Here is a 23935-nt window from a genome sequence, read left to right on the forward strand (position 1 = left end):
GTGAACAAAACCCAAGCAGGCTGGTCCTGCAACCTGAACTCTCAATCAGTTCTCTGTCTGCACGGGGAGCAGGGCACGCGGGTAAGCGGGCGATCACGTAGGACTTCTGTGCTCTTCATTCAGGCGAGCTGGTGCCTCAGTAGTAGAAAAGCACCTTTTGATCGGTTTAGTTCCCACGGAATTAGTCAGACCCACTTTGAAACCGAAGCGCTGAAGGTAAGTTTCAAAGGCAGTATGGGGACAGAGGGATAAGGGAAGTAGGCTGAGTGTCGGAACTGGTCTCTTCTCTACCACTAACTCACAAGGTCAAAGTGGACTGCTCATTTGTCTTCAATAAAACTAAAGCTTACTCATGTCTAAGACCACATCAAATGCTGGAATAGAATGGCCCAGATAAGCACTTCCAATAACAGAATGACGAAACTTACAAATACTTGTATTGCGTCAGCAGCTAATTTCCATATATTACTTGCCTATTTCCATGTATTACTTTTGCGTATAAGTTTATGGTTCTTCCTTTGTATTTCTTTTTTTTTATTTTTATGTTTATTTAGACAGAGAGAGACAGAGAGACGCAGAATGTGAGCAGGGGAGGGGCAGACAGAGAGGGAGACACAGAATCTGAAGCAGGCTCCGGGCTCTGAGCTGTCAGCACAGAGCCCGACGCGGGGCTCAAACTCATGAACTGCGGCATCATGACCTGAGCCAAAGTCAGACGCTTACCCGACTGAGCCACCCAGGTGCCCCTTTCCTTTGTATTTCATAGTGAAAGATAAATGAATAAATCATGACATGCAAATGCCACGTACTATTTTCTTATCGTAGGACTCTCCACTGCTGTAGGTGGTGGCCAACGTGGACGAACACTCTTCCAGGTACCAAGGCTTCTTCCCACTCTCAGCTGTGCTGCTGATGGAGATTGTGTAGATGCTGTTGGTGTAGCCGTCACAGGAACAGTGGTCTTTGCTCCTTCCACCATTTCCTGAGGCCCAGACAAAAACAGAGCCGAGGCCTCTCCGCCCCTGTTCACAAACAGAAAAAGTTACATGATGGAAAATACAGATCACAGACTCTACATGGAGAGAAGGTCAAAATCAACAGGCACCATCAAATATCTGCAGGAGGGCTGTGATACTCTTTTCATAATATGCTGGATTTAAGCTGTTTCTTGAGGTGAGAGGAGCTGCTTTTGGGAACTAAAATAATGTGTATGTAATGTCTACCTTGGTGACTGACTACAGAGAATAATCCTGTATTGCTTATTTGAAAGTTGCTAAGAGGGTAGATCTTAAAAGTTCTCATTACTAGGACAAAAAAAAAATGTAGCTATGCCTGGTGATGGATGTTAACGAGACTCACTGTGGTGCTCATTTTACAATATATACAAACATCAAAGCATTATTTTGTACACTTGAAACTAATACAATGTTATAGGTCAATTACACCCCAATAAAAAAAAATCTAACATAATCCCTTTCAGAAAGCCAACTGGTGCAGCCACTCTGGAAAACAGTATGGAGTTTCCTCAAAAAATTAACAATAGAGTTACACTATGACCCAGCAACTGTGCTACTAGGTATTTATCCAAAGGATACAGAAATGCTGGTTCGAAGGGGCACATGCACCCCCATGTTTATAGCAGCACTATCAACAATAGCCAAAGTATGGAAAGAGCCCAAATGTCCAGTGACTGACGAATGGAGAAAGATGTGGTATATACGTCCAATGGAATATTACTTGGGGATCAAAAAGAATGAAATCTTGTCATTGGCAACAACATGGATGGAACTAGAATGTATTACGCTAAGCAAAATAAGTCAGTCAGAGAAAGATAAATACCATATGATCTCATTCATACGTGGAATGTAAGATACAAAACAGATGAACATGGGGGAAGGGAAGGAAAGGAAAAATAAGATACAAACAGAGAGGGAGACAAATCATAAGAGGCTCCTGAACACAGAGAACAAACTGAGGGTTGGTGGAGGGGAGGTGGTGGGGGGTTGAGCTAAATGGGGGATGGGCATTAAGGAGGGCACTTGTTAGGATGAGCACTGGGTGTTCTATGTAAGTGATGAATCACTAAATCCTACTCCTGAAACTTTTATGACACTATATGTTAACTAACTTGGATTTAAATTGAAATAAATAAAATAAAATAATCCGTTTCACGTGATACACTCACAGACATAACAAGAGCACCAATGATGACAATAACATGGCTAACATTCATTAGGTACCCACCACGGACCAGGCACATTTGTAACTGTTTTACGTGAATCAGACCGAACTCTTCCAACAACACTGTGAGAATGGTACAATCTTTGTCCCCATTGGATAGATGAAGAATTGAGCTACAGAAGTTAAGAAATGTTCCCAAGGTCAGGAAGCGGAGGGACAAAATTGGAACCCAAAGAGCCAGACCCCAGAGTTGGAATACTGTTAGTCGTAACTACCACAGACATGTAATAGTGCTATAAATCTTCACCCACGTGAAATGGGTGCCATTATGCTCCCTCAGTTGACATCCGAGCGATATGACGTGTGAAGAAGTTTTGTATTTATCCTGAGATCACATCGCCAGTGAGCAGCAGAATTAGGGACTATGAGCCTTCTAGAGCTGTGCCTCCCCTATGTACGGCATGGGCGTTAATTACGAAGGATGTTAACGCATACTACCAGAAATAAAAGAACTCCAAGGTTAAGAATGTTTGGAAAGTCTAAGTTAAGCAAAATAAAACAGGTTCCCCTATGGCAGAACTTAGTAAGTGATCATCCATTGCAAAACTCTAAGGGGGGTGTGGACACAATCTGATGTTTTTTCCAAACATATTTGCTTATAGATACCTTTCTTCAACCAGATCCATGAATTCTTTCTTACAAGGCTAGGAGATAGGGTTACATTCTTTAGGCCAAAACTTGGCCTGTACTTGAAGATTTTCCTAAGGTTGTGAAACAAATAAAGAGAAGAACCAAAGTAGAACATAGATGTACCGAAGCATAATGGCAATTTGGTTCCATAAGGGGAGATCTGCAGAAGAACAGGCAGAAATAAGCCAAAGTGAAGGGCAGTTCTCTGAACTGTCAGAGCTGAATCCCTCAGAAATTTTACCTTTTTAAAACTAGAAATCACACTGGCAGACACAGAGGCCAAAATCTATCATTTGGTCATGAGAGAGTGGTAACCAAAGTCACATAGCTGTTGACGGCTGAACCTCTTCCTTGCTCCGAGGCCCTAGCTTTTATGGTCTCAGGTGGAGGGAAAGTATTTGGGCTGCTATTTTGGAATTTCTGGTAAAAGAGCCAAGGAAAGAGAGACGACGGAGAATTTGAAATATCCTTGATAAACTGTCTGTGGCCTTGAAACCTCAAGGAACAGAATATTTATGACACGACTTGACTGACCTGCACATAGATTTCTTTTTGTCCTTCAGTGTGGAAAAATGCAATATGATCAGACAGGAATGGGAAATATTCATGAAGAGAGAGGGAGAGAAAGTTCTGGATGCTACTGCCACAAGACAGCTGGGTCTGGTTTATCAACTTTCAGTTTCCCATCAAAATATTCATGAAATGTACAGAAGGATACAAAAAGCACCAAGCCATCATAAACGAAGGATTTTGTTCAATGCTTTGAAAATCTCCAGAAGGAATTAACTCCTCACTATGGTGTAGATGGCCAGGTTGAGAAACCCCGGTGCCTCATCTCCTTACCTCAGAGACAGAACATCATAGCCAGAGAAGGAAGGGCCAAATTCATCATCAATACGTGCCCTCTAACTGAGAGGCTGTGCTGTGGCGAAAAGCACGATTACATTGGAGCTTTATCTGACAGGTCAACAGAACACATGACGTAATGCCAAAACACTCCGGGTTTAAATACCACTGTAACCGATAATAGATTAAGAACCACAAAACTATGAAAAGGCACATATAGCACAATCACATTTGTATACCTGTATAAAACTATGACTGTGTGCAGAAATGCAATGAAAAGATCTTTAAAAACGTACTTGATTTTTTAAAATGTTTATTTATTTATTTTTGAGACAGAGCACAAGCCGGAAGCAAGAGACAGAGAGGGAGACAAAGAATCTGAAGCAGGTTCCAGGCTCTCAGCTGTCGGCACAGAGCCCAAGGCGGGGCTCGAACTCACAAACCATGAGATCATGACCTGAGCTGAAGTCGGTCACTCAACCGACTGAACCACCCAGGCGCCACCCAAACTTGTTTGATTGAAAAAAAAAATTTAACAAGAAAATATTTAGCAGGTATTTTTATGTTCACAATGTAATTACAAATGGAGGATACAAAATGATATAATACGATCTCAGTTTAAAGAAATGTACTTGTGTGTGTGTGTGTGCAGATGCGTGTGCATGTGTAAAGAAGTTAATGTTTATAAATTTATATGCATACAGCTGCCATAAAGTGATAATGTAACAGAACTTATTCTGTTTGGTAAGAATAGGAAAGAGTTTTCTTTTTCACACCATCCTTCCATGACCATGTAGGATTTTTATAAATAGAAACAAACACACTTATTTCCCTCTTAATGTTTTCCACATTAACAGGGAAAACACAGGGCCAATTCTTTTTTTTTTTTTTTTAAGTTTATTTATTTATTTTTGAGAGAGAGAAAGAGAGAGCGAGCACAAGCGGGGACAGACAGAGAGAAGGAGAGACAGAATCCCAAGCAGTTTCCATGCTATCAGCAGAGAGCCCAGTCTGAGGCTCGAACCCACGAACTATGAGATCATGGCCTGAGCAGAAACCAAGAGTCGGACGCTCAACTGACTGCACCACCCCGGCACCCCTCAGAGGGCCAGTTCTTAAGAGGTAGTTTTTATTTTATGAGCAAGAGGGGTTTTACGCACTATGCACTAAAAACAATAGAGGCTAACATTTGTACAAACTTACTATGCACCAAACATCGTACAAACATTATTCTGTGTAATTCAAATCTATATCACCATTTTACAGATGGTCAAACTGGGGCTCAGAAGTGCTCATGAATGCCAGAGCCAGAGCTTGAAATCCAAGTGGAGCTAAAGCCTGTGCCCTTAACCCTTAACAACAATCTTCTTTTGGGCAAAGAGAAGGCTAGTGGTTGCTGTAGTGTTTTTAGCCAAGTCTCCAGTGTCTTTATTGAAGTTTGGCAGTAGAACCAATGACAGACCAGTCTCCAGATTCTCTCCAGACTTGGTAGCAGCAGGATTCAAACGAGAAGGAAAGGATGCATACATGGTCCTGAGCATTCTCAGGGGGAAGAACATAGGTTCAGATGCAAAAGGGCACCCAGAAATCCCCACCTGAGCAGGACTCCCTTAGAAGTAGGACCCCAAGTCATTCTATTATGGCAGCGTCCAGAGGTGACACCACTGTGAAGGAGCGATGATGTCATCATGGAGTCCTTTGGAGATCCTCTTGGTTTCTAGAACAGTGGTTTGCCCCGGCTCTGGAAATGTGCCTTCCAGACAGAGGTGACATCCTTCCATCAAGCATAATTTGAAGGAATCATGTTATGGTTGGGCATGATGAAGGGAAACTTCAAAGGACAGTATGAGGTCAATAATCACCCCTAACCCCCTCATGAAGGAAGGAAGCTGAGGAGTGGGGGTCACTGGAACTGGAAACAGAGGGGCTAGTAGAAGTTGAGAACTGATCGGGGACATGCCAACCCATGTTGGTCCTGCACAGAAGGGGGTCAAGGGAATATGTACTGAGACCCCAGTCTCTTTCTCCTTCTCTCCCATTTCTTGCCAGTGTATCCCACTGGCTGACCCCCACCAGAAGCCGGAGGAACTGGGAGCGCATACAGATCAGTACCCCTGAGCACGGAGCTTATGGACAGAAGGGGGAAAGGGATCTGGAGAATCTAATGGGAGACATGTGGTGTTGTCCCCAAGATGTGTTATGGAATGAGTTGTGTCCTCTCCCCTTCAAGTTCATATGCTGATGCCTTAACCCCCCAATATGACTGTATTTAAAGATAAGGCCTTTAAAGAGGGTAATCAAGAATAAATGAGGTCACAATGGTGGCACCCTCATCTGACAGGACTGGTGTCCTTATAAGGAAAGAAAGAAGCCAGGAGTGAGTGCACAGAGGCTAGGCTGTGTGAAGGCTGTCTGTAAACTACGAAGGGAGGTGTCACCGGAACCCAACTCTGCTGGCACCTTGATCATGGACTTCCAGACTTCTAGCCTCCAGACTTCAAGAAAACACATCTCTGTTGTTAAGCCCCCAGTCTGTGGTATTCCAGTATGGCAGCCTGAGCAGATGAATCCAACGTGAGGAGATAAAGGGCGGCCTGCCCCCCCCCCCCCCATGGAGGTGACAGAAGAAAGAGATGCTGATAGCCATACTATCCACGAGGCCTTGTGACTTTTATGCACGTGTGTTCAAAAGCGTGTGTTTAAAAGCACGTGTGATTAAAGCCCCAGAAATAAAATGCCATACAGACCTGCACTAAAGATCTATGGGGTTAATCTGAAACAATTAGCAATTCAGAGATTTATTTACTACAGATGCATGGCACGTTTCATCAGTGTGCAATCATCAGAAAACCAAAACATATGTGGTAAAAGAAGATCTGGACGTTTCTCCAAAAACTCAGAGTAATTTAAGAATTAAATTTTAATGTGGGATGTAGGGGGAAGGGCAGGTGCCCAGAATAGCATAAAGAGAAAAGAATTTTGAGACAACGTATTTCCCCCAAAGTGTAGGAAATGACATTTTCTAGTTTGGTAAAGTACTGTGATTCACACCGGTCATATTTAAATATGGCTTGGGATGAAAATAAAGAAAAAAAACAAAGTCCTCCACTTCAACTGAGTGCTAAATTAAAAGTTAGTAAACTCACGGCAAAGTGTTTCGTGAAATCCACATTAGACCCATGAGACCAAACGCTAACTATTCTGTTTCATCGTGTGTTTAATTGTGCATGCGTTCCTTCTTGTGTAGGCCCTACAAAAATCAATTTATAATACCACATAATTTTATTCGTAAAGGCTAGAGAGGACCTGGATTTTCTTGTGGTTCAGGAGGTCAGAAAAGGCTACTTTACACCGCATTATCAATGAAACCCTAGCCCCCAAGCCAGGTTTTGAAAGCTAGAGAGTTTGATGGAACCAAACTTCTTTCTTTTTTTTTTTTTTTTAATTTAAAAAAAAAATTTTTTTTTTTTTAATTTAAAAAAAAATTTTTTTTTTTTAATGTTTATTTATTTTTGAGACAGAGAGACAGAGCATGAACAGGGGAGGGGCAGAGAGAGAGGGAGACACAGAATCTGAAACAGGCTCCAGGCTCTGAGCTGTCAGCACAGAGCCCGACGTGGGGCTCGAACTCACGGACTGTGAGATCATGACCTGAGCCGAAGTCGGACGCTTAACCGACCAAGCCACCCAGGTGCCCCCAAACTTCTTTCTTTAAAAGGGTGTGATCCTCGTTCAGCCAATACAGGTAGGTTTTCTTTGGTATTTTAATATTATTTTCTTCTCCCACATCGCTTAGAAAGGATTCTTAAAGGGGAGTAAGTGACCAGAGACTTCCACATACCAAAAAAACCAAACAAACAAAAAAAAAAAACAAAAAAAAAAACGTGGCTGGACACCATACTTGTGCTTTCACAAATATGAGTTAATTCAGAGCAATAGCATTAAGTGAGATGCGTACTTTGCAGATTAGGAAACCGAGTACCACTAAGTAACAGGCGAGCCATCATATAACAAGGATGTGGTGGATGCGGGGAATGGAGGTCCCGCCAAGTCTGATCAGAATGCACGTGTCTATGTGTGTCAACAGGAAGAGGCAGGCCAATGGAACACATGATGTTTCGGACGAGACATGTTCCTTTGCCTGCAATGTCTTCTAAGCGTCGCCTGCATACCCTGTTACCAAAGTCTGTCACCGCTCTGCTCTCAGTGACAAAAGACCACCACCCGCCGCGGAAGCTCTTCCACACCGGGATCACAGATAAAGGGGCTAAAGGCCAGAAGAGGTTGGGCAAAGAAAGGATACCCACAACAATTAAGTAGCTGAGATATGAAGAAGGAATGGCTTCTCTCTCTCTCTCTCTCTTTTAACAAAATCGATCATCTTTTTCACAAAATCAACCTTGTTCCTTAACGAAGCAGGTTCATTGACAGAAACAGGTCTAGTCTGGAAACATGACGTAAAGGCAAAATGACAACAGGACACTTGTGGAAGGTATCTGTGGTGGTCACACAAACTGTCCCAGAATTCTAAAATACGTATTGCTTGTTGAAGCAATAGTTAACGACCCTCTGAATCATGATCGTTAGTAGCAGACACTTCACGTGGAGGCGAAAGCTTCTTAAAAGCGACCTAAGAAGTAATCCAAGAAATACAATCCGGAATTGAGAACAAATCAGGAACAGGGGGTCACACAGCTCCCAATGCCTTGGAGACAACCCTGGCGAAGCTCAGTGCCGCAGAATCTTCTTTGGGAATGCACCAAGGGAATGCAGTCATATACAGATGTCAATAAGACGTCTTTGGGACAGACTAAAGCCTACGACTGTCTCTTCAATCCGTTCATTAAGGCAAGACTGGGACTGGGGTGGGAACATTAATCAGAGCTGACCCTTGAACAACACAGGGTTGACGTGCACACAGATCCACTCATAGGTGAATTTTTTTCTAAATAAATACGGTACAGGAGTGTAAATGTACCTTCTCTTCCTTAGGATTTTCTTAATAACATTTTTTCTCTCTAGCTTACGTTGTTGTAAGAAGACAGTATATAATACACATAACACACAAAATTGGTGTTAATCGACTGTGTGTTAATGGTTAAGACTTCCGGTCAAGTAGTTAAGTGCTGGGGGGAATCAAAAGTTACACATGGATTTTTCACTGTGCGGGGGATGGGAGGGAGGGGTCAGTGTCCCTAATCTCCACGTTGGTCAAGGGTCAGCTGTATCTGAGACTTATTTGGACCCAGGGAATAAAGTGGGCCACTTCACACCGAAACATAAGAGAATCGAATAAGACAGATAATGAGATGTTCTTAATGAGTCAAAGGAAATGCGCCCTCTGAGGGTCAGGGATCTGGAAGTTAAGTGCTGCTTTGTCAGAAACAATCCCATGCCAAAGTGCTAACTTTGTCGGGCCACTACTGTGGTATCTTCCCTCACCCAGAAAATAAGCACGTGCAACCCGTATTTTTATGATCTATTCAAGCTATGAGTCACAGTGCCTGATGTAAAGAGTATACAGGTTTCACTTGATTCTGCTTCTGCTCTCAGAATAATTATTAAAATTTTGTCTTCAGGGGTGCCTGGGTGGCTTAGTCGGTTGAGCATCCGACTTCGACTCAGGTCACGATCTCACACTCATGGGTTCGAGCCCCACGTCAGGCTCTGCGCTGACAGCTCGGAGCCTGGAGCCTTGCTTCGGATTCTGTCTCCCTCTCTCTCTGCCCCTCCCCCACTCACACTCTGTCTCTCTCTCTCTCTCTCTCAAAATAAATAAATAATTTTTTTTTAAATTTTGTTTTCAATATTTATTTTTGAGAGACAGAGACAGAGTACAAGGGAGAGAGGGGCAGACACAGAATCCCAAGCAGGCTCTAGGCTCCGAGCTGTCAGCACAGAGCCTGACGTGGGGCTCGAACTCATCAGCTGTGAGATCATGATCTGAGCCAAAGCCAGACACTCAACTGATTGAGCCACGCATACTTATTGTGCTCTAAAAATTACTAAGTTAAACAGAAGAACTACTTTAAGTATTTAAAAACCAAACTGGGGCGCCTGGGTGGCTCAGTTGGTGAAGCGTCCAACGTGGGCTCAGGTCACGATCTCGAAGTTCGCGAGCTCAAGCCCTGTGTCGGGCTCTGTGCGGACACCTCGGAGCCTGGAGCCTGCTTGGGATTCTGTGTCTCCCTCTCTCTCTCTGCCCCTCCCGTGCTCACACTCTGTCTCTCAAAAATAAATACACATTTAAAAAACTTTCAGAAGTTGTTGTTAATTATGACTTATTTGGTCATCTGAATGCAGCCAACAGCTCACTATTTCTACTTGTTTCCAAGTAAAAATTCTAGGATTGAATATGCTTCCCAATGATGATTTCAACAGATAGCTGACAAACAAAAGTGTCCTCCACCAACACCTGCTGAGGTCCCGTTTTCCTTCAGCCCCCGCCCCAGTGCTGTTCTTGATCTTTCCATACCTGCCTTAGCATGCCTACTCCCAGAGCTGCCATGTAGCCCTAAATCGAATTTGGAAGAAGGACTGTCAAAAGATCCACAGACTGACCTGACAAAACATACTCCATCGGAGTGTCTCCACCATTCTTATTCTGTGCTACTTACCCTGTCCCAGCAAGTTCGATAATTGACAAGGACTGAGAAAGCAAATGTACTCAAAGCAGGGCAAAGAAGTCTTTTGTGAATGGTTAGCGAGTTCGTCCCGTTTTCGTCTTCCTATGTTTTCTTGTGTGATACGACTTCAGTCCCTCTTCTCCTCCATCTCGACCTCACACATCTTTTCTGCCCCACATCAGGCTTTCTCTATCCTGATTTGCTGTGTATACAATAGACGACTAAGCCCTGTAGGTTAAGAATTTTTTTTTTGATGTTCTGTTGACTTCTTAATAAAATAGTGAACATATGAGATGCAGTTATCAGCGATCGTATTAATTTGACCGCGCGCAAATGAAAATCCATTTTATATGCTTCCCAAGCATACCGAGTGCAGTCAACTTCCTTTTATAAAGGAATAGAGAATCTGACGTATGATTGTGGAATCGACTATGGGTGACGATAGTGGCAGGCATTTCTGGTGAAATGATAAACACATTTATAACTTGTAACCTACATTTGGGGTCTTTTCACAACATTGTTCATGTTCTAGTGCCGGCGTGAGGAGCATCCGCTCAATTCAGGGAACCTAAAATTGACGTTAGCTCACTTTTCTAAAAGGACGTTTGGAATAAACGGTCAAAACGAGCATAAAGAACAATATATACGATGGAACACTACCTGGCAATGAGAAAGAATGAAATCGTGCCATTTGCAGCCACGTGGATGGAACTGGAAGGTATTATGCTGAGTGAAGCAAGTCAGTCAGAGAAAGACAGATACCCTATGTTTTCACTCGTATGTGGATCTTGAGAAACTTAACAGAAGAAGAAGAAGAGGGAGGGGAAGGGGAAAAAATAGTTACAAAGAGAGGGAGGGAGGCAAACCACAAGACTCTTAAATACAGAGAACAAACTGAGGGTGGATGGGAGGGGTGGGGGAGAGGGGAAAATGGGTGATGGGCATTGAGGAGGGCACCTGTTGGGATGAGCCCTGGGTGTTGTATGGAAGCGATGAACCACGGGAATCTGCCCCAGAAACCAAGAGCACACTTTACACACTGTATGTTAGCCAATTTGGCAATAAATTATATTAACAAAAGAACGATCAATTCTGCAAATTCCGAACTCCCCCAGACTCAAGGTTCCTGATAAACGGCTACTTTTATATTTACTGTGTGAATACACAAAGGAAAAAAAAATGACTTGCTTACCCACCATGTCTGCCAGAATATAAACTCAGTAGAACATGAACGTACTAAAGGCTTGGTAGAATCAGTCCCGTCACGGAGCTGTCCATCTTCAGAAGGGCTGATACTGAGGGTTGGTACCCATAACCCAGCTTCTTACACTTTCTCACCAAAGTGCACCACCCGTGTGACCCTTGGCTCATAACAACAGTATTCCAACACTGAAGATTTCTTTCACTTTGTTTACTTGTAAAGTATAAGTGGAAGAAGAAAATCAGTCTTTCGGGGAGACAAGGTAGAAGAATACCCAGGAGGCACTAAAACCCAGGTGTGTTTACTAATGGAAATAAATATGCTTTCTGGCAAAGGATTTCATTCCTATTAATTAACCTTTAGATATTCTGTACATTTAGGAACTTCAAAATGAATAATGAAAATGTGGAGCTGAATAAAAAAAAAAAAGTTAGAGAGGGAGGGAGCCAAGCCATAAGAGACTCTTAAAAACTGAGAACAATCGGGGCGCCTGGGTGGCTCAGTCGGTTAAAGCGTCCGACTTCAGCTCAGGTCACGATCTCGCGGTCCGTGAGCTCGAGCCCTGCGTCGGGCTCTGGCCTGACGGCTCAGAGCCTGGAGCCTGCTTCCGATTCTGTGTCTCCCTCTCTCTCTGCCCCTGCCCCGTTCATGCTCTGTCTTTGTCTCAAAAATAAATAAAACGTTAAAAAAAATTAAAAAAAAAACAACTGAGAACAAACTGAGGGTTGATGGGGGGTGGGAGGGAGGGGAGGGTGGGTGATGGGTGTTGAGGAGGGCACCTACTGGGATGAGCACTGGGTGTTGTATGGAAACCAATTTGACAATAAATTTCATGTTAAAAAAAGAAAAAAAGAAAAAAGAAAAAAGAAATAATGGCGAATAACACGCTATGGATATTACTTAAATCTGGACACGTCAGATGTTCGTACGTTGAGAATTTAAATTCCTCCATCAGGAAACTAAGGAAATGAAGTTTGCAGAGCCAATGAGTGGCAGAGCTGGAACCAGATGGGTCCGTTCCCACCTCGGCTGAAATGCTGATCCCCACTGCCTAGTACTGCCAGTGCGTGTTCCTAAAAGTGCGCAACAACATGGTTTAGGGAAACCTGGTTAACAGCAGTGGATTGGACAAAACAAAAATACAAAAACACTTTCTCTTCCTGCCCTATCTCATTTGCCAAATCAACAATTTCCAAATAATTGTCTGCTTTTTTAAAAAGTCTATTTATTTGGGGGGGGGGGAGACACAGAGGGAGAGAGAGAGAGAGAGAGAGAGTGAGAGAGACAGAGAGAGAGAGAGAGAGAGAATCCCAGCACCGTCAGTGGGAGGAACCCCATGCGGGGCTTGAACTCACAAACCCAAGAGGTCATGACCTGAGCTGAAATCAAGAGTCGGATGCTTCACTGACTGGGTCACCCAAGCACCCCAATTGTCTGCTTTTGATGCTCTCTCTGGAGTCAATTCATATTGGTCAGTCCTCCATATTTTTTCTCAGACCTTGTCTTCCGCATCTGACTCACTGAAGCCTCAGCCAACTCAGGTTGTTATTTACTTCTGGTCACTCCCACACCTTCCAAATTTTGAGCCCTAGTTGAGCTGTTTTCCCAGGGTCCCCAACAACACTGGCTGGGAGGAGGGGCATGCAAATGAGGTTTCTCAATTCCTCATTGCAAGCAGCTAAAAAATATAAATATATGCAAATCTTACACGCTCTCTGAAATTATCACAATCAATAATTAACATCACCAACCTAGCCATTCTGGGTACATCCACCATCCCAGCATTCCCATTGTGGGGAGAAAAAGAAGACATACATGAGAAAAGTTTCTACATCTTGGATCATCCCAGGGCAAAGGCGAAATCATGCTCAGGATTGTTTCAGGAGAGACATGTTTATGAAAGGGAGAAGGACATTTTCAATATTAACGTTAATTGCCTATTATGAAACTGCCCAGAAAGATACCACACCTTTAAATTGCGATTGAAGGGGTAAAATTTGAAAGAGTCCTTTCACAGAGAATAAAACCATTTACTATCAATAGGAATATGAAAGGAATTTATTGAAAACGTTTGGAAAGGCATTTGGAAAGGACAGAAGGATATTCCAGCAATAATGAAAGGTTTAGACTCTTCTCTATGTTAGGTTACAGAATGCCTCACCATGGTGCACTGGTCCCAACTGTCAGCTCAACTCTGACAGAGCAAGCAAGCTGTTCCTGTCTAAAGCCCACCATACGGTTTGAATGCCATAGGCCTCTCCTCCACGAAATAACCACCTTGATCTTTCGTGGAGCAGCCCATAACATTTCCGAAAGGGAGAAAATCAGCCCTTTACGGTTTCTTCCCATAAACACAATGCCGATTTCAATGAAAGCAAATCACTCTTCTGAAAAAAAAAAATTACAGCTGATATTAAGCTTCTATAGTTTACAAGATTCTGCAGTGGATACTCTGGGGTCCTTAAAGATGCATCAAAGGGGCCCTTCTGCTGAAGAGAAGACCAGAGGGAGGTCTGAGCACTGTATATGTGAGATCTCCGTCAGTCTTCATGATGACTCCATAAAGTGAGTATTATCATCGTGTTTTCTTAAGGAAGCAGAAGTTCTGATAATGTAGTAACTTGTTCTGGATCAAAACACTGGAGAGAAACCAAAGAGATTCCAACCCGGGTCTTTGTGATGTCAAGGTCAATACTTTCCAGGGATGAAGACAAAGAGACAACACAGTGAAGTTCAGAATGTGCCAAGTCAGTTTGCCCAGATGATGCTTCCCAGGAGTTTAGAGAAGAGATAGCTCCCTGGGGTAGCGTTCACTTCCGTGACCATAATTACAGCTACCGTTGACAGAGAGCTGAATGTGCCTACAGGGGCCCATGTGACACGTTTCGCAGGAGCGGGTTCACCCAGCATGGTGGTGAAGAGCACAGGTGTGGAAGAGGACAGACTGAGTCAGAGTCGCACTCATGCTTCTTAATGGTCCGGCTGCCTACTTTGCTAAGACTTAGCGTTCAAAGCTATAACCTGGTGAGGTCCTATGAAGATCATCCTCATGTCTAACCCAAGTGGCTATCAGAATATATAATAATCATGATGTTTACAATCTTGAATATGAAGTTTGAGGGTTTCCATCTTCAAGAGAACGGTAAGCTCTGGTTAAGTGAAAAAAACCTGCTATAAAAGATGTGTATGCTTCAAAACCATTTGATAGTAGCAAGTCAGTTCAATTTATCCTTGTTTATTTCCCAGCGACCTTATTTTTAGCCCGGTTACTGCCACGTTTTGCTAAAGAAAATTGCCATTGCCTTTCTTAAATTTATGTTCTGAATCACAGAAATTCAGAATTGGTACGGACCTTAACTTGACCTAAGACGATCCCTGTGTGATTTTGTATTCTCCCTATAAATTGGGACATCCGTACTACACTGGAATGACTTCTTTAATAAGGACCTCATGTCCTCCCCTCTATGTCACCACAAATAGAACAAATGTAAAGAAAAAAAGGATTATTACTGATATCTAGTTAATCCATATATAAAACAGAGAGAGTTAGAACGGAATAGTATAAACTCACGGAGTTAAAAATGAATCTCTAAAACTGAAAAAAAAAAAAAAAGGTGACAATAAGCATTTGACATTTGCACCTATACAAGGCTAGGATAAATCTGTGCTCATTAAATGCATCACAGTTCACAGTAATATAGTAATCTACATTGCATACTCAGATATCAGATAACTTTGTGAAGATTATAGAACGTGAAACCACATACGTATCTACAAAGACAAACAATCCTTTGTATCCAAAATAGAAAATGGTGTACTGAGTCCATTTGGCAAATCACTTCTTAGCTTTGTTAAAGCTCTAAAGACACAAAGTTCCACCAGGATATAGTTAAATACTAATGGAGGATTTTTTTTAAAACAAACCCCAGTTAGAGTCAATTTTGATGAAGTGGAACCGTTATTAAATAAACTCCCCTATCTTTGCCTACCCATATATCATTCCAAAGTTCTAGAATATTTGCCAACTAATTTAACTGCAATCTGTCATTTATTAAAATGCAAACTGGTGCCACGCCTGCTAAAGCTGGGTGTATATCAGATAAAAATATATTCTTCCCAAGTGGAATCAGTTAATTTTATTATGATTATTATTACTGCGTTTATTATACAAGCTCATTATACCTCTTCTCTCCCCTTCTGGTGAACATATGCCTTTAATTTAAGGGTGGAGCAGTGTGTATGTGTGCACATGTGTGTACGTAAAAGACAATGTGTGACTGCAAGGCAACCCTGTGTTTTCGGCAAATATTCCAAATATCTAATCAGGCGTAAAGTTTGGTAAATCGCGAAAGAAAACTGATGCTCGGAAGAGGATATATTAATTAGAGACTTCATAAGAAACTCAACAGCCAGGCATGTGCTAATAGATGTTCATCAAATGTCCTGGTTTCCATCTGGACCCCTGAGAAGACAAGAATGAGGACAGGATGAAGGTCACGGTTCCAACAGGGAGATTCCGGGCCAATGATCTGGACCTCATCTAATTTTGTTCCCCACCCTTGACATTGGTTCTGTTAGGAATACGCTGGAATGCTTTCATTGATAATCCCAAAGCCTGAAAAGCTCAAAGAAAAATGATCTGCAATTGAGAGGATACTTGTAGATAGTATGGTAAACTAAGCTCTATAGCCCATGCTCCTACAATATCCATAATGAGTTACAGGATTTCTCCAGAAAAACGATTAAGGTAACTGCCAAACCAGTGCATGGTAGGCAATGGGGGCTCAAGCGATATTTCTTGAGTAAAATAATAAGGGACGTCCTGGTAATCTGAATATAGGGTTTTCTAATTATGAAAAAAAGGGAAAAGATTCAATTCTAATTTTTTTTTTTTTTTTTTTTTTTTTTGCTTATTTTCTAAAGGAGATTATTAAATATCCTTGTCAGGAAACCAGGAAAAGTTGTCGATGCACGAGATGCCTGTGTAAAAATTCACCAAAGATGATTAAAGTTTCATAACCCAAATGGGGCAAAAAAAGATGACTGCAGGGCAACTAGGCTGAACACGAGAAGTTTTGTTATTGCGTGCTGTGCCGTCTGTCCTCATTGCTTACCAGATTCTAGTCCCTGAAGGAACTTGGGGAATTCGCTTGCACTTTATTTAGAACCTTTATGCATCACTCCATGGTGAGCCTCCCAAAGACAAAGGCTGAGTGTTTCACTACCGCCTCGTCAAGTACCTAGAATATTATAATCACCCAGTGACTGTCTCCCGAATGCAATCGGGAATGAATGAACGAGTAATGAGTCTATCCAAGAAAACTTTAGGCAGTTTGGCTTCTTATTGTGATACCAAACACCAGGTCACCTCTGTCTGAAACACTCTCGATTGCCTCATTCATTTCATAACATCGTTTTCCTACTTGGAACGGCCTGGGTAGACAGAGCGAAGAGTTTCCCCTGCAGGGGATTCTGCCAGTCATACGGAGCCAAAGGTTCACCGAGGTAAGTGGAATCCTGTCAACTTGAATGAGAGTAACTCTGAAACGGTCCTTTCCTTCGACGACACGTAAGATTTCGATTCTGCAACCCCCGGCAAAATTGTGAGAGACCTCTGTGCCCTGCTAAGAAGCTTAGAATGTTCCCTGTGGGTCATAAGGAGAAGTGATGAGTTTTAAAGACAAGACAAAGGGCAAGATTTACATACAAAACATTCTTCTTTGGCTGCACTATTCCCGCTGAACTGAAAGTTGGAGCTCAAGCTGGGAGGATGGACACTTTGGAAGGACTCTATGGCCCAAGTCCCTCTGGGAGCGGTTGGTTCTAACTGTGAGGACAAGAGGGCACATTTCATAGACTTTCAGAAAGGAAGACAGGAGAGAAAGGCTTACTGGATGAGTAGCCCGGGAAAAGAAGAAATCACACGTTTTAGGAAGGTAGACAGGGTGAATCGTAGTGATAGCAACCAGTAAACGAATATACAAATGTTTGTAAAAATGATTCAACCACTCAAATCGTTTCCAGTTCTAATGTTCTGACTCTACAGGTCGGATGGGTTTAGCTGAATTTTTGCAAAGCAAGTTCCAAACTCAAACTGAAAGTGAAGTTAAATTTGACGCCAATTTAAAACGAGTTATGAAAATAAAGCTTTCGCGTGGTTAGAGTTTAGAACACGGAATAAATCAAGTCACGTGCATCTCCTTACTGCAGAACTTCTCAGAGCCTTTACTATGCCTTTAAGCTCCCAAAGGGAGCATATAATAAGTGGTGTTTCTCAAGCCTACTTGATAGCAAAATCCTCCACCTACCCCTACCCCACTTTGGGGTATTTTATTAATTAGTGTTTTATGGACTTCAGGAAATATTCTCTTGGATATTTTGTCCCATTTATTTTGGGACAAATAATCTCGAGACTGTACATTTACCTTCTTTAAGGATCATTCAGCAATATGAAATGGATTAAATGCAGAGATTATGGACAATCAAGACTTATTACAGTTTTCTGCATGATTAATTAGTATTTCACTTTTAGTACCCTGGCCTTTTCAGAAGTGATAATGATTAAGACTGGTAACATAATTAGAGATTTTGCTATGTTCCAGAAGCTGCTGCATATTTTACACGCATTAATCACATAATCGTCATGATAGGCCTATAAAGTAACTGCCAGCATTTAGCTCCATTTTACAGAGGAACAAACTGATCCTGAGAGAGGCAATTGACTTGAAGAAGGTAAGAACGTACTGAAACCCACTGGAGAGTCGGAATCTACAGTCTGAGTGCATTCATCACCAGACTATACCATGTAGCTAATCACTCATTTCCGTATTATAATAAACAGCAATGCAACTGTGATCCTTACATAAATTCATTCAGTATATGCAGCAAACCGGCATGGAATTCACCTGTGTATTTATTCACACATTTGGTCACTCATCACGAAACAGTGTTTTAGGAACTTGGGTTACAGTCGAGAACAAAACATTTCCATCTTGGGGCCTTTACGGGCGAGACAACTTGTCGGCAAGATAAGTAAATACACTAAACAGAAGGAGACAAGGGTTCAGAAGGGTTGGAGGGTGTGTATTTTATTGCAGACCAGAAGAAGCAGGCGGGGCCTCCCTGTCAGGACGGATTACATGAGGGTTCAGAGAAGAGCCCTGGGTTTCACATTAGAAGGTCACTGTTGGTCTAGATAAGAATGGCCTCGGTGCAGTGAGAGGTCAGGGTTCTGACAAGTTGCTTCAAGAGACGATGGAAAAAGAGCTCGTAGGGGGCAAGTATGAACAGTGGTTTCAAAGGGGAAAAGAAATGAGTCAGTAATTGGAAAAATACAAGTAGACTGCCAGAGGGCGTCTCCCCTCTTTCTTCAGAGATAGAATTAACAGTGTGTGGATGGCCGTCACACAGATGAGAGGGAAGGTTTGACGATGAAAGTAAAGAGAATTGATTGAGCCATGCCTGTAGTGGGGTGAGAAGGTAAGGCCTCCGTGAAGAAATGGAGGAAGGAGACTTAACATAGAAGGTGAGAACCTAATTCACCTCGGTAACAGGAGAAAAGCTCAGACATGTGGTCACGGATGATACAACCAGGTCAGCTGGGCCAAAGAGAGCAGGAAGGACAACTCGTAAAATAATTTATTAGATTTCCTGGAGGCCCACATTCTGACTTGTTTCGCTGCACCGAAAGTCTTATTTTCTGCAAAACCGGGGAGAATGGTTAGCTACCTTATGAGATTATTGTGAAGATTAAAAGTCATCATCTGGGGTGCCTGGGCGGCTCAGGCGGTGAAGCGTCTGATTTCGGCTCAGGTCAGGATCTCACCGTCCATGAGTTCGAGGCCCGCGTCGGGCTCTGCGCGGACAGCTCAGAGCCTGGAACCTGCTTTGGATTCTGTGTCTCCCTCTCTCTCTGGCCCTCCTCACTCATGCTATCTCTCTCTCTCTCTCTCTCTCTCTCTCTCTCTCTCTCCCAAAAATAAATTAAAAAAAATTTTTCTAAGTCATCATCTATTTGGGGGCTCACAAGAGTGACCATACTGTGACAGAATGGCAAATGTTAAGTGTCTTAGTATCATTATTATTATGATGGTTACCACCACACCACTATCATCATCATCGTCATCATTAATTGTACACAACCCGAATTATGTACCTTCAATTCTTGCTTTTAATCTTACAGTGCCTTAGCATCATGTAAAATGCAATCTCTGGGGAAAAGAGCGAGCTGTCGATTGTAATAGGGTTTGCTCAACATAGTTTGTCTAATGCAATGCTAGCACACGAATTCTAAAGGCTGTAAATTGGATCGATTCCGATGGTGTTAAAGTCTTTGAAAAGAGTGTTACATGCTACTGACCCAAACGCTTATCTTCAAGTCAACACATAGGGAGCATTTTTGAAATCCGATATTCGCTACGTTTTTTGATTAGCAAGCAGGAGAAATGGATGCAATCAATATGTGGATTCCCTGAGCCAAACCTCTTCCCTTGATACGTAGGCTTCTCCCTCTTGCCGCCCCTCATCACTTGTCGTGGTTGTCCGCCCCCGCCCCGTCCTGCTCATCATCAGCTCTTCCCTTCAACCTTCAGCTCTTACCTCCCCGCCACTTTCCCACACAACACTTTCCCACACTTTCCCTACAGAGCAGCGAGCTTTTACAATTGTGTATCCCCACAGGCCACTACTCTGCTGAAAACCTCTAATGGTTTTCTGTAATGGAATAAAATGCAAACACCCTCCGTGGTTTAGAAAGCCCTGCTGAGCTGGCCCCTGCCTACCTCTCCAAGCCACCTTCTACTGCCTACTTTCTGTCCACATTGCTCGCAGCACCCAAATTAGCATTTTGTTCCGTGAACACACCTGGTTATTCTCCCCTCGGGGTGCTTTGCCCTTGCTGTTCCTTCTGCAGAGAACATTCCTTCCACATGACCGGCATCGTGTCAATACTGTCCTCATTTATGTATCATCTCCTCACAGAGGACTCCCTATCCTTCTTAACCACAGTGGTTCTGTCCTTCCCTCTTTCCTGTTTATCTCATTTATAACACTTATCTTCAACTCGTAGCCTTGATGGTTTCTAGGTTTGTTTCCTGTCTAATGACTAGAATGTAGAGACTTGTCTGTATTGCATACAAAACTTAGAGGTCTCCTTCACTGCTTTACCCACATTGACTACAAAGTGGGAGTACGCTAAGTTTAATAGAAAGAACAAATGCATTTCAGTTCCCCTATTTTTGTAGATGATCCAGTGAAAACCCTAGTGGGCCAGAATGACTTTAAGCTGTCACATAGGTTTTTTACCTCGCTACTTGAGGGAACTGTTGTAGTAATCATTTATTCCTTCATTCCTTACGTCACTCAGTCAATAAATCACTTATTTATTTCTCAGTTGCACTTTGTATATGTTTCAGGCAATCATTTTGTATATATTTGACCACATACGTTATATATATAAAGAACACAACTTAGAATAATCTCAAAGAACGTGAGATGTACTGTGCCGTTTGATGCCTGATGACAGAGATTTCTTTCCCCTGGAAGACTCCTATACTGCTTTAAAAATGTTAAACTATGTATCCCCAGATATTCAGAGAAACAGCTCTTGGGAAAAGATAAATTAAATTCAAGACTACAAACACAGAATAGATCTACAATAGATCTACAAACGTAGAATAGATCTGTGTATCAAGAAGTTGTCTTGATGAAACGGAAGATGTGCCCCTAAGGGCAAATGAAACTGAAGGTGAGGACAGACATAGGAAGGACAAAATATGGGCATGTAAGAACTCAGGAAGTCTATGAGTTTCTACTGTATTGTTTTTAATCCACCACTATAGGTAAACTTAATGGAATCATCTAGAATTCTGCGGTGTGGAAATGGTAGAGAAGGATGGGGGATCGAAGAGAAATATTAAGTTTTTTGGAAGGACACGATCTCTTTTCTGAAAAAAAAAGTATGCATACATACGTGTATAAATAAAATGTATTTCTTGAGCACCTATTATGTTTCAGATATTGTGCCGATTGCTTTATATGCATTATCGTCTCATTTAACACTCATAACATCTCTGTAAGTCAGTACTATTAGTCCCTTACTTTAGAAGAGGAAATGGAGAACAGAGGTAATTTGATCTATATCAGGTCAGAGAGCAGTAAATGACAGATTCTGGACTCAACCCTGGATAAGTCCAAAGCCCATGTGTATTAAACGCTAAAAACCCTATCCTGTTGATCTAATCACATTTAAATGGGTCACTGCTGCTTTTCCATAATTGAATGTGCCAGGATAGGAGCCGGAGAATAATCTGTTGCTTTTAAGAGTGATTTCTTTTGTTATTACCTTAACTCTAAAAGTAAATGGTTCATTTTAAAGCTAACCCTACTTATTTTTTTTTTTTTTTTAAGATTGAAACCTTGAAAGATCTTCGGTGAAATGTTGAATAAATTACGGTATGTCCATATTCTAAACATTTTTGAAACATTAAAATAAATGAGTTCTGTCCTTTTGCATTGCCGTGGAAGAATGCCCACTACACCCTGTTAAGTGAAACTAGCAACATGCAGAGGCATGTGACCCGTCTGCTGTGTGAATGCATACACAAGTATAGAAAGGTGTAGTTCATACTCAACAAGGGTTATCCAGTTGGGTGGGAAATCTGTTTTCAATTTCAACTTTACAGTATGACTTATTATAATAAGCAAAGGTTGGGGCGCCTAGGTGGCTCCGTCGGTTGAGTGTCCGACTTCGGCTCAGGTCATGATCTCACTGCTTGTGGGTTTGAGCCCCGCGTCGGGCTCTGTGCTGACAGCTCGGAGCCTGGAGCCAGCTTTGGATTCTATGTCTCCCTCTCTCTCTGCCCCTGTCCCACTCGCATTCTGTCTCTGTCCCTCTCAAAAACAAATAAACATTAAAAAAAATAAATAAATAAAGCATAGGTTAATTTCGTACCTAATAGTGAATACAGAGTAATTTTTAAAAATAGGATTTGTTTCTGGGGCGCCTGGGTGGCTCAGTCGGTGAAGCCTCCGACTTCGGCTCAGGTCATGATCTCACGGTCCATGAGTTCGAGCCCCGCGTCGGGCTCTGGGCTGACAGCTCAGAGCCTGGAGCCTGCTTTGGATTCTGTGTCTCCCTCTCTCTCTGCCCCTCCCCCGTTCATGCTCTGTCTCGGTCTCAAAAATAAATAAACATTAAAAAAAAATTTAAAAAAAAAGGAATTTTTTCTAAATATAATCTTCCTATAAGTTTGAATAACTTCCTCAGAGGATCTTCTTTCTTATCTTAATCCTTTCCTCCTTCAACCAAAGTACCATATGTTTGATCTGCTTTACACACTGAACTTCCCATTAAGATTTCCACTGAAAGATTCCCTAGAGAAAATAAATTTGAAAACCACTGGTCCATATCACCTGATTCAGTGGCCACTTTTGAATATGGGGCATTCTCTATCTGTATGTACAGTCATGAGATTATTCATTACTAGTTACTAACATAAGGATATTGAGAGATTCCAGCCTACACTTTATTATAGCAAAAGCCATACACATACAACTTGAAAATTAAAGACAAACTAGGCTTGATTTATTAACTTGAATGACCATTCAATCGATGGCACAGAGAGATGGTACACTAATCTGTAGCCCAGGGCTTTGGTCATGGAATCCCCAGTTTACTTAGAGTACATTCATTTGGTGTTCAGATACCTTGAAAGGAAAATTCTAGGCAACGATTTAAAACCCTGTTCTATGACTTTAGAGGGCTCTAAAGTATCTAAAAATTGACAAAATTAGAAAGTATGTCTTAACCATGCCTGAACGAGCCTTCAGTGAGGAAGTACATCCTGAACAAGTGCATAAGCGTTTCCTTTCAGTCTATTTCAAAATGACCAGGAGAGAGCTTAGCTCACGGTCTTGTGATCAAACCCTAACACCAGTCCCACAAAGGTGGAAGAAGCATTATTGTTTGTACTTCAGCCGCAACATAACATTGACCAACGGCATGCATCCCACTGCTCCAAATCTGGGCCAAATATACATCCATCCTGCGGTTGGCACAATCCGTAGTAAATTAAATGACATTCAACCAACATTCACGGAGTACTCGCTAGGGCTCCATGTACCCTCTGGGTTTTTCAAAGCCCCTAAGGATAGATAGAGCACAACTCTGCTATCTAGGGACATACAGTTCCACGAGGAAAATACAGGCAAGAATATCTCTGATACAAAGCACACTGTGATCACGACGATACGTAACACTAGTAAGAAGGCGAAGTTTAGCAGGTGCAGGGTAGGGACTGCTTGCACTTAGTTCTAGTCTGGGCAGTGAGCAGACTTCGGGAGACAGGCAGCATTTTCACTGAGGCTTGACGGTGGAACAGAATCAGCTGTA

At 42.2% G+C, this 23935-nt stretch overlaps 1 protein-coding gene across 11 annotated transcripts in view; it reads right to left on the reverse strand.

Moving 5' to 3' along the window:
* Nucleotides 1-23935, reverse strand: part of PCSK5 (proprotein convertase subtilisin/kexin type 5) — a 452241-nt gene that overhangs the window by 255148 nt on the left and 173158 nt on the right. For all 11 annotated transcript variants that reach the window (XM_027041020.2, XM_027041019.2, XM_053205259.1 and 8 more), the window contains one exon: nucleotides 810-1022. In XM_027041020.2, coding sequence (XP_026896821.1) covers nucleotides 810-1022 — 213 coding nt within the window. The remainder of the gene's footprint in view (nucleotides 1-809; nucleotides 1023-23935) is intronic.

Source organism: Acinonyx jubatus, chromosome D4 (genome assembly GCF_027475565.1).
Source record: "Acinonyx jubatus isolate Ajub_Pintada_27869175 chromosome D4, VMU_Ajub_asm_v1.0, whole genome shotgun sequence".
In the NCBI taxonomy this organism is placed as follows: domain Eukaryota; kingdom Metazoa; phylum Chordata; class Mammalia; order Carnivora; family Felidae; genus Acinonyx; species Acinonyx jubatus.